Raw genomic sequence first — 17,596 nt, forward strand, 5'->3', positions numbered from 1 at the left:
GCTGCTGTAACTTTTGTTACCATAGACGAGGTGGCTGATAATAACAGAAATTTATTCTCTCACAGTTCTGGAATCTAGAAGTCCAAAATCAAGGTATCAACACAATCATGCTTTTCCTGAAGGCTCTAGAAAAGAATATTGCCTCTTTTTGTCTGACTTACTTCACTTAGCATAATACCCTTTAGGTCCATCCATGTTGTCACAAATAGCAAGATTTCTTTATTTTTTAGAGTAGAGTAATATTCTATTAGATAGACAGACAGATATATACTTTCTTTATCTGTTCATCTATTGATGGATGCTTGTATTGCTTCCATATCCTGGCTTTGCAAATAATTCCACAATAAACATAGGGGTGCATATATCTTTTTGAATGTGTTTTTGTTTTCTTTGAGTAAATTCCCAGTAGTAGAACTAGATCATATAGTATTTCCATTTTTAATTTTTTAAGGAATCTCCATACTGTTTTCCATATCTGAGAAAGACAAATTATCATTTGATTTTACTTATATGTGGACTCTAAAAAACAAAACAAAGGAACAACCAAACAAAAACGACAGACTTAAATACAGAAAACAAACTGTGGTTGCCAGATGGAAGGTAGATGGGGAAATGGGTGAAATAAGTGAAGGGGATTAAGAGGTTCAAACTTCGAGTTATAAAATAAGTAAGTCACAGAGATGAAAAGTACAGCATAGGGAATATAGTCAATAATATTGTAATAATGTTGTATGGTGAAAGATGGTGACTACACTTTCTATGGTAGCAGAGTAATGTATAAAATTGTCAAATTGCTATGTTGTATACCTGAAACAGATATAAAAAATATGTCAAGTACACTTCAATTAAAAAAAAAAAAAAGTCCTTCATTGTCTCTTCCTAGCTTCTGGTGGTTGCCAGCAGTCCTCAGATTTCCTAGGCTCAGAGTAACATAACTTCAATCTCTGCCTCTGTCTTTTCATGGCCTTCTTTCCTGTGTCTGTCTTCACATCATCATCCTTCTGCGTGCCTGTTTGGCTGTGTATCTCTTCCCCTTTTTTTTTATAAGAATACCAGTCATATTTGGTTAAGGGCCTACCTAATCCCAGTAGATCCTCATTTGTATTAGATAGGATCTACAAAGGCCTTACTTCCAAACAAGGTCACATACCCAGATCCCAGGCAGGACTTGAACATATTTTGTCGGAGGGAGGAGGACACAATTCAACCCCTAACACAGTGTATGTGTGTGTGTGTGTATTCAAATATATATAATTATTATGATTTTTAAAAAGCAGAAATTATTTAAATAGCATTATTGAATTAAATATAGCTTTTTAATACCATATTTTCTCAATGGACATTCAAATAATAAATCTCTCCGGGAAGAGTCCAGGAGTCCACAGTTTTTTTTCATGATACAAAGAGTTGTACTTAAAAATGTTGAGAGTTATTGTTGTAAATTTCCTGTCCAGAACAGAATGAAGTAAACTAGAAAGTAAGTTTAGGAATGGAGGGCCTTTGGTACTAAGTAAGATAAGGACTCTGGGCTTCCCTTATTTGGTAAAGAAAATTATGGGTGACTTTTTGAGCAGATGACACATACACACATAGACGTTATTGTGATTAATATATTAAAAATTCTGACCACACCACTCTGTCCACCAAAGTGGAGCTTTAGGAAAATTACCATGTACAGGATGAACTGAAGAAGAGTGAATGTGGAGACAAGGAGAGCATAGGAATTGAGTAGGATCTCATTGAGGATAAAAAGAACGAGACACATGCTGGGCATATTGCCAAGGAAGAAGGGACTAAGGTCTGACCAATCTGATAGTGAACATGTATGTGTGTGTGCATTTGTACATATGTTTATGTGGATATTTGAGGGTATATGTATGCAGTATGATGTTTGCATGCTTTTGAAATTCAACAGTACCTATTATTTCTGTACCACTCACTTGTTACTTTTAATGTTTTGACTTGCTAATTACATGGAAAACAATTTATTTCAGCTAGTCTACTTTCCTGTACACAGTAGGCCATCAAATATTTGTTGGCTGGTAAGCATCAACATTTTAGCCATTCCAAATCCAGGTCCAATTTGTTAATAAATATTGAATTTCTATTTTGTGTGTGTGTTTTCTGCTCAGGTGAAAACTAGTCAGGTGAAAAAGATAGAACTAAGTAGTTGGAGGAAAGTTGAAATTAAAATTTGGTGAAGAAACTGTAAAAAGGCACTTAGCTAGTCTACATGATTTCAAGTTCCCAAGGCAGGGCAAATTATATACATTGGTCCTGACAGAATCTGAAAACTAGATCATGTTGAACAACGCTCAGTGGTCTTGAAGAAGTCTTGGAGAAGTGCTGGAGGATTAAAGTGCCAAAGGGGAGAAAAAGGAGATAAATTCTTGAAAAACCACAGCAGGTAGCTGAGTATTATCTACAAGTAAGATTACAGAATGGTCCATTCATTAGAAAAGGAAGCACTAAGTCGTGTCATCACATTAAACACATTTTCTTGTTTATGATGTAGTTATTGGAAAAACTGATAATAATTCCTATCTCTTTATAGTTTTTACTTAAATTTCTCCCAGACACAGAGACAGTAAATCAGGATTTCAGCTCGCCAGTTGTCATGTTCCCTTATGATACTCTTCTGCACAAGTTACAGTAACATGAGCTAGTTGTTAGCATAAGGTGGTAACTATTTAATAGTTGAAGGATTATATAAAACAGGTACTTATAAACAACTTAAATCAGTGATCTTCAAACTTTTGGTTATGACTTACAGTCAAAGATTCATTTTACATGATTATCTAGTGAGCACACATGTACATATCTATGTGTATATATGTGTATCTATGTGTATGTAATTAAAATAATAGATATTTTACATTCTGTTTGATATTTTACATTCTGTTTCACTAAACTGCTGGTTGCAACCTGCTAATTCTATTTCACTACTCACTAATGGGTTGAGGTCTATAGTTTGAAAAATGTAAATTGATTTCAATCAGAATGTTTCTAGTGACAAAACAGCTGCTTGTATCCTGTTTCATCAAATATTTGGATGAAGATATATAAAGATTGTGCTAAAGTTTGCAGATAATATAATAATAAGACAAACTTTTTGCATGATAAAAATAGAATTAAGAAATTCCCAACAAATTAAATTTACATGGAAAATTAAACAGAAAAATGGAATAAGATAGAAATAGAATTAAATTAAATTAAAATATGTACATACAATTCTGCACTTTATATCTCAAAATCTATATGTGAGTGTTGCTGCTTAGCAGCAGCATGTCTACAACAAAACAAAACGATAACAATGAAACAAAAATCTTGGTTTTTCATTTGATAAGAATTTTAAAATGAGGGGATGGAACTGAAATTATTTGGAATTTCTACAATATGCCAAACAGGAATCATTGGTGCATTAAATGAATCATTAGTGTCACATTGCTGTAAAACCTAGAGCCAAACTAAACAGAATCGATTTGGGGTTACATTAACAGGAATTATATTTCTAAAGAGTTACCTTCTATATTATACTGGTCCAAACCTATTTACCTGAACACCTTTTCAGATGAAGTTTAGAGGATAGCTAGAAACCTGTTCTTTAAAGAATAGGTCAAGGGAATGGGGATATTTGGCCTGGAGAATTGCTGTTTTCATTCATTCATTTTTTTTAACACCTTTATTCAATGGAAATTATAAGCCAGCCATGTTAGCAGCTGAAGACACAAAGAAAACCACAACATTGTGTTTTCCCACAGCCAATGAATGAAAACATTATTTACTGACCCTTGTTATTGCATTAATACCTTAAATGTATTAGTTCCTTTCATCCTTTAATCCTATGAATCTCTACTTTGGGTTGGATAAACTATGGCTTTGAAAATAAGTCATTTGTCCAAGATTACACAGGTTAAGTGGCTCAGAAACTGGAATCCAAACTCAGGTTCTACTATACCAAGCATGTATTCTCAACCACTATGCAATATTGCTTCTTGATATGTTATTTGCAATACCAAATCATTATATTGTACCCCCTGAAACTAATCTAACACTGTATGTTACTGGAATTACATACTGGAATTAAAATTAAAAAAATATTGCTCCTTAGAACTCAGATGCATGGGCTTCTTATCTTTGAAAAACTGCCCTTTGAAAATAGAGGTATGCATCTATTCAAGTAAAAATGTACACAAAATTAATATTCACCACATACAATGGTTTTAATCTGGAGAGTTTAAAAACATTTTAGGTAGGTTCTATTATTATGTAACTGCTTTTATTTCAAAAATATTATTAATGCAAACACTAAGCTATTTGTACATTTACCGGGAAATAGGCTTTATAGGCTAAAAAGAAACATACCTGCTGTCTTTTCTAAACTTTATGCTTTTCGGGATAGTATTGAAAACACATAACTGTGCAATTATAAAGACTTGTATGTGGTTATAATTGGTTTTACATGTGTTTATAGGTCATTCAACACATATTGTGCCTGTATACTAAAGGTACAAGGACACATTTACTATGTGCTGGCAGCTGAGTTCAAGTGATTCACTGAATTCTCACTTCCTTATGGGGTAGGTATTCTAGGAGCTAGGAGACTAGCTTGGTAAATTGAGTAGACTGTGCAGGTGGTAAGTTTTGAGAATTATTCCAATGATTGTGCACTTTCCACACTACCATACTGCCTTCAAGGAGCTGACAGCATGCTGGATTGGTAAGCTCTTTTAAATATTTCTGATATTGAATTAAGCATGCAACAGAAGTAGGGTCTTCCTACTTTGAAAAGGTTATATCCTTTTAACCCACTCCCTGTCTCCACTAAAGGAAAATGAACAAATACAAAATGAATAAGAAAAACAAAACCAAAGTGCACACACATACTGCTTAAGAAACAAAACAGAGAAAATTAAAGTGAAAATATTAAGATGATGTTAAGCTATTCATTTGGAAAGGAAATAGAAAGTTCAGGTTGTCACTGTCTCTCAAAGCACTCATGCAAGAAGTCTTAAAATAGCAAGAGGTAGAACCTGCTGCCATATTTTTTTATACACAGCAGGGTGAAAAAAAAGCTAGTGTGATGATCTTTCAGTCTGGATTTACATATTGAAGTTATATCATTTTTGATTTACAAATGAAAATTGTGCTCATAAAAGTAGATAACACTATAAATAAAAGACTATAGGCAGTTATATATGTTGCAGGGTTTTTAAATTATAGCTTATCTAAGTCACACTATTAAAAGTTACTGGTTTTGCAAGTTTTTCCATACAGTTTCAATCATTTAAGCATTTTATAATTCAATTGCTATTTAATATAAATGGACATACCAATTACCACTTCTTTCAAAAGGATTTTTTTTGGCTAATAATTCAATTCAATTTGCTAATTCAACCAATTCAGAGCAAATTTAAAACAACTAAAAACTAATCCTAAGTGCTGGTTTTGAGGAGCTTTGTTATACATAACCTATAGTACCTTAGAATTTTACCAGGTCCCAATATCCTGAAAGTTAACTTGACTAGTTGGCTGGTAAATATGAGTAATAACTGGGTTATGATAGATTTGTATATTGACTCTGTTTATTTGAGATGACAATTAGAATGACTTGAATATACCTCCAGATACCAACTATTTCTGGTGGCTTGTAATATATCTTTATTGAAAAGGGCATACTTCATGAAATAGTAAAGAAAATCAATCCTTCATTTCAAAGGAGAAAACAGCAGTCATACCTGTTTAGTTTTAATTCAGGACTAGCAGCAAGATTACTGTATACAGTTTAACTTTCTTAAGCAATAATATTTTTGTTTTATATTTATACAGTTGTAGTAATCTACTTTGTTTTGCACATTAAGACTGGTGATGAGGATTACCTATATTTTTAGATACTTTCAAAAACCTCTGAGCTGTACATGACTAAGGAAAAGGGAGGCATCATTAGTTGGCATCATACCTGAAGATCTCAAGAGATTTCTGAAATATGGGATATGTAGCTCCCACCAAACTACCATATAGTGTCACTCAGTGCAGCCTTTTTAGGCTGATAGGTGAGTTCAAGAGCTGTTTGTTGTTCAGAGCTCCATCCAGAGCGGATCACTGTTTGACAAGTTCTATTTTAAGTCGTGCCTGTGTGTGCAGGTGTCAGCCTCTTTCATAGCTGTAGAAAAAGACCCATTACACTCCATCTGTATCCTTCCCCGACAATGCAAGATCTTTCCCCATGGAGCGTTTGTTTCTGCTTTGCCAGCCACTTTTTATTTGGGAAATTGGGGGATGGGGGGGCGCTAGGCGGGTAGTACTGCGAGGAAGGACGAAGAGGGGCAGAAAGAGGTCGTCTGCCACTCCCCTACCTTACAAGGCACGTGGCACTGGCAGTGGCAGCTGCTAGATGCAATGATGAAGACGAAGATGATGAACCTCCTCTTAGCAAAAGGATATTGAAGGAAGGAGGAGGAGGCAACGAAGGCAAGACACACACTCACTGTGTCCTTCCCCAAAGGGAGAATCCACCCTCTAGGGAAAAAGTACAAGGAAGCCACTACCTGTCCCGCCTCTACCAGCTTGCCCCAGGGTCTGGCATTGGTCCCCATGCACCTGCTCACCTGTCTATCGGCTCAGGGTGGTTGGGGGAGGGACGAGGGGTGTCAGGGTGGGTGGGTGGAAAAGAGAAGGAGGGCAGGGCAAAAGAGGGGGTGCACCGAGGGCTCCGCCCCCGGAGACTCTGCGCAGGCGCAGTGGCCGCTACCGCAGGCAGGGGGCGGCAACATGGCGGAGTGAGCGGCGGCGTCGGGGCTTCACAACAACAGTGGCGCCCGTAGCAGCAGTAGCAGCAGCGTCAGTAGCGTCGGCCACAGCCTGAGCTTCAGCACCGGCCAGCGTCGTGGCCAGCTGCTCGCCCCCCAGGGCTTTTCGGAGCGGCGGCCGCATCTCCGCGGGGGGCGGGCCGGGCCGGACGGACCGGGAGGGGGAGAGAGAGGAGGCAGCGGTAGCGGCGGCGACAGCGGTATAGCTGCTGGGCGGGCACTGCCGCTCGCCGGGCAGCGGTTAGCGGCGCAGCCACCGCCGGGAATAAGCCTGGGAATAACCCACCGCCTCCGCCGGGGAGGGCGCCGGAGCGGGCCGGGCTGACGCGCAGGCGGGAGCGGGCCCGGCGCCGCGGCGCTGGTGGATGCTGGGGCTCCGAGGCGACGGCCGGGGGGCGGGGGCCGAGGCAGGTATAACGGTACCGGCGGAGGCAGCGCCTCTGCTCTTCCCTTCTCCCCAGGAGGGGGGCAAATGGCGAGCGAGAAGCCGGGCCCGGGCCCGGGGCTCGAGCCTCAGCCCGTGGGGCTCATCGCCGTCGGGGCCGGAGGCGGAGGCGGCGGGGGCAGTGGCGGTGGCGGCAGCGGGGGCAGTGGGATGGGAGAGCTGAGGGGGGCGTCCGGCTCCGGCTCGGTGGTGCTGCCCGCGGGGATGATTAACCCTTCGGTGCCGATCCGCAACATCCGGATGAAATTCGCAGTGTTGATTGGACTCATACAGGTCGGAGAGGTCAGCAACAGGGACATCGTGGAGACGGTGCTCAACCTGGTAAGGGAAAAGGCGTGCTCTCCTTCTGCCTCCCAGCCCCCCGTAGCTTGCCTCCCCAGCCTCTTGCTCCCACACACCTCCACCCCCAGGGTCGCACACGCTGCGCGTCCCTGGGAGCCCCGATCGTCGGGCGGGTATTGCCCAGCGGGTGACCTGCCTGCGCGCAGCCTTAGCCACGCCACCTCCCAGCTCTCCTCTGGTCCTCTCCTGCCTCCTGAGTGCGGTGCCCAACTTAACACCGCTTATTATCACTTCTTCTGACTATGAGCAGAAATTATTCCTTGCCGTGCAGGTTTTGGGTTGACTTGAGAGTTGAGTTAGGGGGAGAGGAGGCCTCTTTTTCTCTGGGGTTCTTTCTTCTACACTCTTAATTGTCTGTGGTGTCGCTCTCCGAGGATGAAAGCCTTGCCCCTGGAGCCTAAATTCCCCCGTGCTACCGAAATGTGAGAAGCGCATTAGCTCTAACTTGAGCAGCTGGGGTGTGATGTTTTCAAATGAGGAAAATGATGCAGTTTTGCATTTGCCTTTAAATATATTCAGAGGCTGTGATGGAGAGTGTTGTGGCTGTATTTTGCATGCCCCCCCCCCCTTTCCCGCCCCATCTCTTTTTAGGCAGCCTTTTTTCTTTGTAATATTGCCCTGGGTATGCTGACCTCTTAGTCATTTTTTTTTTTTTTTTTAAATGCACACAAGGTGTTAAAATGTGAGGGCACCCAATCATACAGGTTGGTTTCTATGGTTGCCTTCCGAGAGCGTGGCATGTGGATAAAGACTAAAGGCAAGGTGTTAAATGAAGCCGTAGGTTTTGGTTTCTTTCATGATAAGAAAGAGTTACTGCAGAACTGTGTATGACTTAATGTTTTGCGCTATCTACAGAGAGGCTAAGAAGCGTTCAAGATGTCAGGGGAAGAAATGAGAAGAAATAAAGAAAGCAGAATCATAAATTGCGGATAATTAAGAGTAGTTCATTTTTAATGTTTTGCAAATGCAGTTTTGCTGCAGCAAAGCTTTTAAAGCAGTTTCCTCTGCAATATCTAGTCTTTGATACACTGTTAAGGTAGGGGTTTTGGAAGACAAGGCTTAAATCAGGAGCGGATCAGTTGGCTTGTGTTTGGTGTGGAGTCACAGAAATGTAAAAATACGTTTACAAGGAGATTTTATAACACCTATATAGTCTGATTTTTCAGCCAAGCAATTATTTTTATTTCATCTATTGGGAAACTGAAAGAAAGCTGCAACTACAGCAGTGGTGCCCTGAGACGTGGATTAATGTCTGTGGTCTTATGAAGCTCTTAAATTCACAGAAAAGTTAAAGCTGCTTTTTTCCCCCTTTTTTGCTAGTATGTCAAGTCAAAGAATATGTGTTTGCTTTGTTATATTATTACTTTTTAAATAGAATACACCTCTTTCTACTCCACCTGTCAAATAAATCACCAAAAAAGTCATTGTAAGTTTGGGGGAATGTCACCTGGATATAACCAAATTCTTTTCAAAACAATGACAGAAATATTGTTTCTTTTAACCAGCGGCAAATAGGAGGTCAGTACTTGCCTTTTTAAAAAACAAGCAAGATGAAATCTCAAAATATATTAGTATGTTAGCAGGTACTGTATTTCTGTAAATTTAAAAGAACACATATAAAGTTTTTTTTCCAGTTTTCACCTAACCAATACCATTTTTTAACCTTAGGTGATGTGATATTAGGTTATTTTAATAAGTGTTTGTATGCTTAGTACATTTTAACATGATAAGAGGCAATAGAGCTCTCACAAGCTGGAAACTGATTTGAATGTGTAACCAGTTTGGACTCTGCAGCAGTAGTGATGTATGCCAGATCAGTTCTTAACAGATGGGGTTCTATACATATACAGTTAGGTTAAGAAAGGAAGTGAAATACTTCTTTTGAGATAGAAAAGAAATTTAACTCTCTTATAGTGCAGTGAAAATCTGGCGTGAAGTCTCAGTATGCAAACATTATGTTAGAGATTAGCTTTACTGTTAAGCTTAATTGGAATAATCAGAAATAAGGTAATACTGAAATGTTATATTTCAAATCCACATAAGATCTTGTAACTCATTGATTTTGGAATAAAAAAGGTTAGGTTTAAAATTTCTTTGTACATATTTAAAGGATGCAGTAGTTCTTGAAACGTTTGGGGAAAAGAATATATGACAAAGGGAGCTATTTGCTATTAAGTTGTTAATTATATTGATTTTAGAATGCAAATTGATCACTTGAAGGGTAATATTTCTTGAGCTGTAGGTTTAGGGCTTTATCTTTCTAATATACTCATGAAAAAAAAGTCATGCTTAAGCTGATTCTGAAAATACTTGGAAATCATAGGCATTTAGAAAATAATTATCAAAACAATTCTATTTACTTAATAAGTAAATCAGTAAAATCCATTTAGGGAGCTTAGTGACTAGTTAGAAGTTAGAGGCTTCTAGTATTATCTCTAAAGTGAGTTTTTTCAATTTTCAATCTTAATTTCAAATATTAAATTAAAAAAGCAGGTAGAAATAGTGAAATCTCTATCACAGTGCCATTTATGACAGAAAAGAAAGGAGGGAAACTGATGAAACTTCAAAACAAAATAGTTTCTACTTAAACAGTCTTAATCAGTCACTTTTGCCAAAATGTTTATCTATTTTTCATGTACATTCTATATCTCTAGATAAAATAGGAATACTAATACTTGGTTTTCAGGTGTTATTTTTCTCTTGCCTGCCCAAAGAATTAAAAGTTTTGCTGAGTGAAGTTTAAGTATGCAGTAAAATATAGGGTTTCTACACAGTCATAGCTGTAATTTTTCTGCTTTTGTTTGCCAAGGTAGAGCTGTTTCCATTAATGAAGTGGGTTATGAATTTGTCGAAGAATCACAAATGTAAAGAGAAATAAAGTGATTAATTTAAATTGTAGATGGATATATTTTGTATAATGATATTGATAACTTGAAATGTTAAAATATAGCACCCAATATTTATATTTACAGAATCAGGAAGATGAGTAAATTAATTTATAAATAATGTTACAATGATATTATAGTGTCAAGAATTTTGCAGTGTAGCTGTGAAAGAAGCTGATCATCAACAAACTTTGACTTTAGGAAGAATTATTTAATGTAGCAGTACAAGAGAGTCCTAACTCTAGATAAGGAATTTGGTTGCCTGTTTCAGTTATAAAATAGGCATACTGCTTAATCGAGTGCTTCTTTTGTAAACACCCTTAACATATGTTTGTATAAGGTTTTTCTTTTCTTGAAGTAAATGCTATGTAAATATCATGTGTTCTTTGTTTATAAATGAAAGTTTCTTTTTATCAAAGATTTTAATATAAACATAGTTTTAGAAAAGATAAAATAGAGGATTGATATTTACTTAGTGAAAGAATTCAGGTTTGAATAGTTGTCTTAGGTAGTATAATTCTATAGCATTTGATTAAAAAAATTTTTCCCCAAATTACAATGCTATATCAGTGTATCTTGTAAAAAAAAAATATTTCCTCTGATAATTTCATTTTTTTACATGTGAATGGCATGTTATATTGAAAACAATATAAGATACTTACCCGGGATTTTGTGGGCAAAGTTCCTCTCCTCTCTTGCATATGAATCATAGGGAATTTTTAAGTGATTCTCTTGTGATTGAATGGGACAATAGCTTTTCTTAGAGATTTTTCCTTTGTAGTTTGAAAATCAGAATCATTTTTCCTTTAAAGATACATAGAATTTCACAAACAAAAGGTATATTCTGCATTTGAACTAAATTTATTTTAAAAATATGTAGTTGCATCTTGGAATCATGGAAGTCCTTAATATTAACAAAATTACATTTACCTATATTAAAAGAGAATTTCCTGCATTTTAATTTACATTGGCATGTAAGTCATTTCATATTAACTTGAATTATTTTATTTTTGCTATTGAGTATTGCAAGTTAAATTAAGAATCCATTTGTAAACATTGGAAGTTACACCATCAAGAGTTCTGAGATTTTCCACAGAAAGATTCATTTAGTCATGGAATGACACCAAAGCAGTATGGATAAGCCCTGAGAAATGTATAGAATTGTTCAATCATTATACTGATGTAACACTGTATGTTAATTATAGTTGAATAAAAAAAGAGCAAAGTGCAAATACTCTATAGCCAGATTATGATCAAGGTATATTAATTTTAAATAAGTATTTTGTATATTGCTAGTCAGTTTTTGGCAAATACTATGCTGTTGAATAAATGTATCTCAAGGTTCTGTCTTCGCTATGCTTTCCCCAAACACTGTATAGAGAAATTCATTGGAATTTATTCAATTGGAATAAAAAAAGTTAGGTTTAAAATTTCTTTGTACATTTAAAGATGCAGTAGGTCTTTAAATGGAAACTTTTGGGGAAAAGATTATATGACAAAGGGAGCTATTTGTCTTATCCCCCCCACCCCCCCATTTTGGATCACTGATGTGCTACTGTATCCTAAAATTCAATCATCCACATTTTTGACTGTTTATTTAAATATTATTTTGCATCAGTTTCATAGGCTTCTAATTTTTTGCCTGAACTTTTCATATTTCATGCATTATCAGCATACAGGTATCCCCTGCTTTCCAAAAGTTGATGTTTTGCCATTTCACTTTTATGAAAGACCTATGTTAGTACCTGTTTTTGTTAACCAAAAAAAATCTGAAGAAGATTTTTGCTTTTACAAAAAAAACCATTACTGTACCAGTAATAGGTCTTTTGTAAAAGTGAAGTAGCATATTGCCAACTTGAGGAGATTGGGAGATACTCTTCATTTTATGCATTTCGGCTTTTGAAAGGTTTCACAGAACACTCTACTTTTGGGTAGTTGGGGAACCAGTATCTCCTTCTACAGAGATACACCTATCACTCTCAAATATTTTTATTTATTTATTTTTCTACTGTTGTTATTTATGTGTGTTACCCCTCCTATGCTGTGAACTCCACAAGGGCAGGAGGCTGTTTTATGCATACAGATGGTCCTTGACTTAACTGATGGCTCAGTGATTTTTAGACTTTACAGTGGTCCAAAAGTAAAACACAGGGGCGCCTGGGTGGCTCAGTGGGTTAAGCCGCTGCCTTCGGCTCAGGTCGTGATCTCAGCCCTGGGATCGAGTCCCGCATCGGGCTCTCTGCTCAGCAGGGAGCCTGGTTCCCTCTCTCTCTCTCTGCCTGCCTCTCTGCCTACTTGTGATTTCTCTCTGTCAAATAAATAAATAAAATCTTTAAAAAAACAAAACAAAACAAAAAAAAAAAAGTAAAACACACTCATTAAAAACCATACTTAGAATTTGATCTTTTCCTTGGTTAGTGATATGTAGTATGATACTCTCTCGTGATGCTAGGCAGCAAGTCACCTCCCCGTTAGCCACTGGATTATGAGGGTGGACAACTGATATACTCAGCCATTCTGTACCCATACAACCATTCTGTTTTTCTCTACTTTCAGTGTGTAGTATTCAATAAATTACAGGAGATAATTCAACACTTTATTATAATATAGGCTTTATGTTAGATGATTTACCCAATTGTAGGCTACTGTAAGTGTTCTGAAAATGTTTAAGGTGGGCTAGGCCAAGCAATGATGTTCAGAATGTTAGATGTATTAAATGCATTTTTGACTTTTGATATTTTCAACTTACAATGGGTTTATCAGAACATAACATCATAAGTTGAAGATAGATATTTATCTTTTATGTTTTGGCTCTTGGGTAAGTTAAATGCATTTTGAGTAGGAAGGACCCAATTATTAGGCAGTAGAAGACCAGTTTCTCAACAGTCAACAGTAACGTCCAGACCCAAGATCCTGAAATAAATGAGACTCATTTAATGTATTACCTAGTTTTGTAACTAGAAATGTGTGTTAAATAGGTATGCATTATGTAGACCTTACTATATAGGTAAATGTTATTTTTAAACTGACACATTGGAAGAAGTAAGTATCTGATAAGAACTTTTCATTTCAATAAACCTATGTATATGTCAAATGTATAAGCACATGACAAAGATTATGTTCTTATTAGCAAAGAATACATATAATGCTTTGAATAGAAATTAAAAAGTTATTGGGACACCTGGGTGGCTCAGTCAGTTAAGTGTCTGTCTGCCTTTGGCTCAGATCATGATCCCAGTGTCCTGGAATCAAGTTCTGTATCAGGCTCCTTGCTCAGTGGGTAGCCTGCTTCTCCCTCTGACTTCCCCTCCCCCTGCTTGTGCCTGTGCTCATGTGCACTCTCTCTCTCTCTCTCTTTCTCTGACAAATAAGTAAATATATGTGCTGCCGAAGCGAGCACGACAAATAAGTAAATAAAATCTTAAAAAAAATTAAAGTGTTTTTGCAGTATGTCATATTGCCAGGAATAGTGGACATTTTTTGTTTTTGTCTCTCTGGCATACATTTCCCTTTTTGATAAGGGCCCTGTAGTTGCCTTTGAGGAAGCACTTATCTGCCATTTTTAGTTCAGCCGGTTTAGGTGGGCTGGGTATCTAACCCAGGCATGGCCAGAATCACTGTGATTGGCTCAGGGTTGAACATTTAACTCAAGGGGAGTCATAGGGTCAGTCATAGGACTTGTGCTGAAACTCATTCTTTTGGGGATGCTAAATTGGTATCATCCTATAGTTGTGGGAGCCTGTATTAGAATTTGATTTAGTATGGGGAGAGAGAGAAATATGTCCTTTTTAAAAAAACAAAACAAACATTTATTTGAGAGAATGTTTGTGCATGAGTGTTTGCGCATGTGCATGAGCAGGGGAAGGGGCAGAGGGGGAAGGAGAACCTGGAACAGACTTCCTGCTGAGCATGGAGCCCAATGGTGGGCTCCAAGCTGGGCTCAATCCCAGGACCTCGAGATCATGACCTGAGCTGAAATCAAGAGTGGATGCTTAACCGACAGCCACTCAGGTGCCCCAAGAGAGAGAGAAATACATTCTTGATTCTGCTTGAACCTCTGGCATTCTCTGTGCCTATGGAGATTGTTTTCTAACCATTAAATTCTCTTTTAAAGTTTATTATTGTTGTTAGCTTCAAGTCATTTTAAATTGGGGCTCTGTCACTTGTAAATGGAAAGAATCCTTCCTAGCATAGACTTTAGTAAATGGAAATGGTATGTAGTAAGGAATAAACTTTAAATGTTGAAATGGAGTGTAAGGCAATGAGGACTTTGCTTTCCCCTATCAATTCCTTTTAAGGAATTACAGAACAGCTGCTTTAAATTGTCACCTGGGTATCTTTGCCCATGGAATTACTGAGTTGGTAACTTTAGGGAGATACTTTAGTTTTTGGTCACTTTTTTGTGGCCTTTGATAATGTTTTATAGGAGGGCAGCTAGCTTTGGTGCAAGCTGGCATGGTTGAAAGCAGACAGGGAAGAAAATACTGGGAGACTGAATGTTGTTAGGATATTGAAAAGATGGAAATCTGGATTAAGCTATATCTTGACAAGATTTCTGGCTCTGATGCTAATTGAACCAGTTGACTGAAGGTAATTGACCAAAAATTTGTTAGGTTTGAGAAAACTACTTTGAGAGGGGCGCGTGGGTGGCTCAGTTGGTTAAATGACTGCCTTCGGTTCAGGTCATGATCCTAGAGTCCTAGGATCGGGTCCCACGTTGAGCTCCCAGCTCCATGGGGAGTCTGCTTCTCCCTCTGACCTTCTCCCCTCTCATGCTGTCTCTCTCAATCTCTCTCTCTCTCTCTCTCAAATAAATAAAATCTTAAAAAAAAAAAAAAGACTTCAAGAATAACTTCAAGTCTGGGAAACAAAGATCTGTATTCCTTTCCTTCTAAGGCAGTTCTAAGCTTTAGTAAAAGGAAGTTGGCTGCTAAAGCAGTGTAGCTGCTGGATGGAAAATCTAAGCTATGAAGGTGAGCAGACAAGTGAGGTCTTCTGAGTTAGTAGGAATGAGTACATCTGAATTGGTTGAACAAGCAACTGCATTGCCAGGATAAGAAATTATTGCTACTCTAACCAGTAGTGTACCGTGTGTGCTTCAAATTAGTGACCATGGTTTACCTTTGCCACTCTTCTAAGTGCAAATTATTATTTATGTTCTTTACCATCCTATATTAAGTATCAGGGAGGTAGTTAAATTTATTGTATAACTACATGTTGTCAGGTAATGAGGTACCACCAAAAAGAATGCACATTTGGACTTGACCAATTCATAACATGAAGTTTTATTAGACTTGTAGCTTGATGCATTAACTTGACATTGTCTTTGTCTCTTCCTCACTCCCTGCTCACCCCACACCTCCTTGAGGTGATGAGTATGTTTCCTATTGTGGCTATGGTAGTAACATCTTTTTCTTCTAAAGATTTTATTTATTTATTTGACAGACACAGTAAGAGAGGTAACATAAGCAGGGGGAGTGGGAGAGGGAGAAGCAGGCTTCCTGCTGAGCAGGGTGTGGGGCTCCATAGGACCCTGGGATCACAGCCCAAGCCTACGGCAGACACCTAACAACTGAGCCACCCAGGTGCCCAGTAGTAACATTGTTAAACATGGGTATTAAAGAATTATGTATATATAGAGAAGTGAATATATACATGAAAAATTATGTATACATACCTTATGGGCAGCCAAGGGCTAGAATGTTACAATTTTCTGACATTTTGGCTGTATAACATCGATTTTTTCTGCTGCTAACAGTTCTAGATTTTTTGAGACTCCTCTCGGAGTCATCCCTTCTTAATTCTTTGTTTATATGGTTTGGGGTTTCTGTGGATTCCTTTCTGCTTTCCTGAATCAGAAGCAGAAACTGGACCTGGCTCATCAATAAAACTTTCGGTTAAAAATCTAGCTGCACATCTGAGTAGCTTGGTAACTTCTTTAATTCTGTCAGAGAAAGATATTGACCATTAGTGTTGACAAAATGTTAGAATATAAGTCTGTATTTGACTGGCAGTCTGTCACCATGAATCAGGGTATGCTTGAGAATGGACCTATCACAGAGGCACCTAGAATGAGGAGATAGATTATCAACAACATCTCTGGAACCGTTCAGGTCAGTTGTATCCCCTGACCTTTCAATGCATTAAGCTAATAAATTTCCTATTTTGCTTGAGCCAGTTTGAGTTGCACCCCACTGACTCCTGACCAGTATTCTAAATTTAAAAAACAAAAAAACCCAAAAAATCCCCAAAGCCTTAGGTATTAAGTATTATAGGACGAGTCATAAGAAAAATATTAACTTGGCAAAGGACTTGGTATATTTCAAGAAAGAAGATATACATATTGCTCATTGATATAGAAATTTATTTTCACTAATAACATAATAATAATGTACAATGAAAAACAAGTGATTAAAAAATTACCATTGTTTCCTAGGCATGCTAAAATAATCATTTTTAAAAGATTATTTATTTATTTGAGAGAGAGTGCGTGCGAGTGAGTAAGCATGAGCCAGGGGAGGGGCAGAGGGAAAGGGAGAAGAAGACTCCGTGCTGAGCAAGGAGTCTGACCAAGGAGTCTGACCCCAGAGCTGGATCCCAGGACCCCAAGATCATGACCTGAGCTTAAGGCAGACACTTAACCCACTGAGCCACCCAGGTGCTTGGATAAAGTAGTCTTAAATGATGTTGTAGGGTATGCAAAATGTTAACAGCTGCTCTGAATGACATTTTAACCCTATGTATCAAGAGATTTAAAGATGTTCTTGTCATTAATCCTTAGTTCTTTAGGTTAAGGAAGAATTACCTGGGGACAGGTATGAGGGATAAATGTAGTTTTATGATATAAGAAAAAATTGGCAACAACCTAAAAGTTCAACAGTAGGAAAAGGTTAAATGAATTATTTTACATCCATATTATGGGCTATCACACAGCCATTAAAACTTTATGTGCCTCAATTTCCTTATGGGTAAAAGGGGATATTTACCTCAAGGCTATTGGGCAGATTAAATGAAATAGTGTATGTAAAGCCTTTGGTACACAGTTTATTTAGGGCTTACTATTATTAACTTTATTCTTATCTTGAGCCTGAGGATCATCTGATCATAGAAAAAAG

General features: G+C 37.8%; 1 protein-coding gene across 8 annotated transcripts in view; it reads left to right on the top strand.

Annotated features, from left to right (window-relative positions):
* The first annotated feature begins 7,281 nt into the window (after positions 1-7,281).
* NBEA (neurobeachin) overlaps positions 7,282-17,596 on the top strand; it is a 667,980-nt gene continuing 657,665 nt past the window's right edge. For 5 of the 8 annotated variants that reach the window (XM_044249587.1, XM_044249579.1, XM_044249580.1 and 2 more), the window contains exon 1: positions 7,282-7,575. In XM_044249587.1, coding sequence (XP_044105522.1) covers positions 7,282-7,575 — 294 coding nt within the window. The remainder of the gene's footprint in view (positions 7,576-17,596) is intronic. The other 3 variants (XM_044249583.1, XM_044249589.1, XM_044249584.1) reach the window with 1 other exon arrangement.

The sequence above is a fragment of the Neovison vison genome, chromosome 5 (assembly GCF_020171115.1).
Source record: "Neovison vison isolate M4711 chromosome 5, ASM_NN_V1, whole genome shotgun sequence".
NCBI lineage: Eukaryota > Metazoa > Chordata > Mammalia > Carnivora > Mustelidae > Neogale > Neogale vison.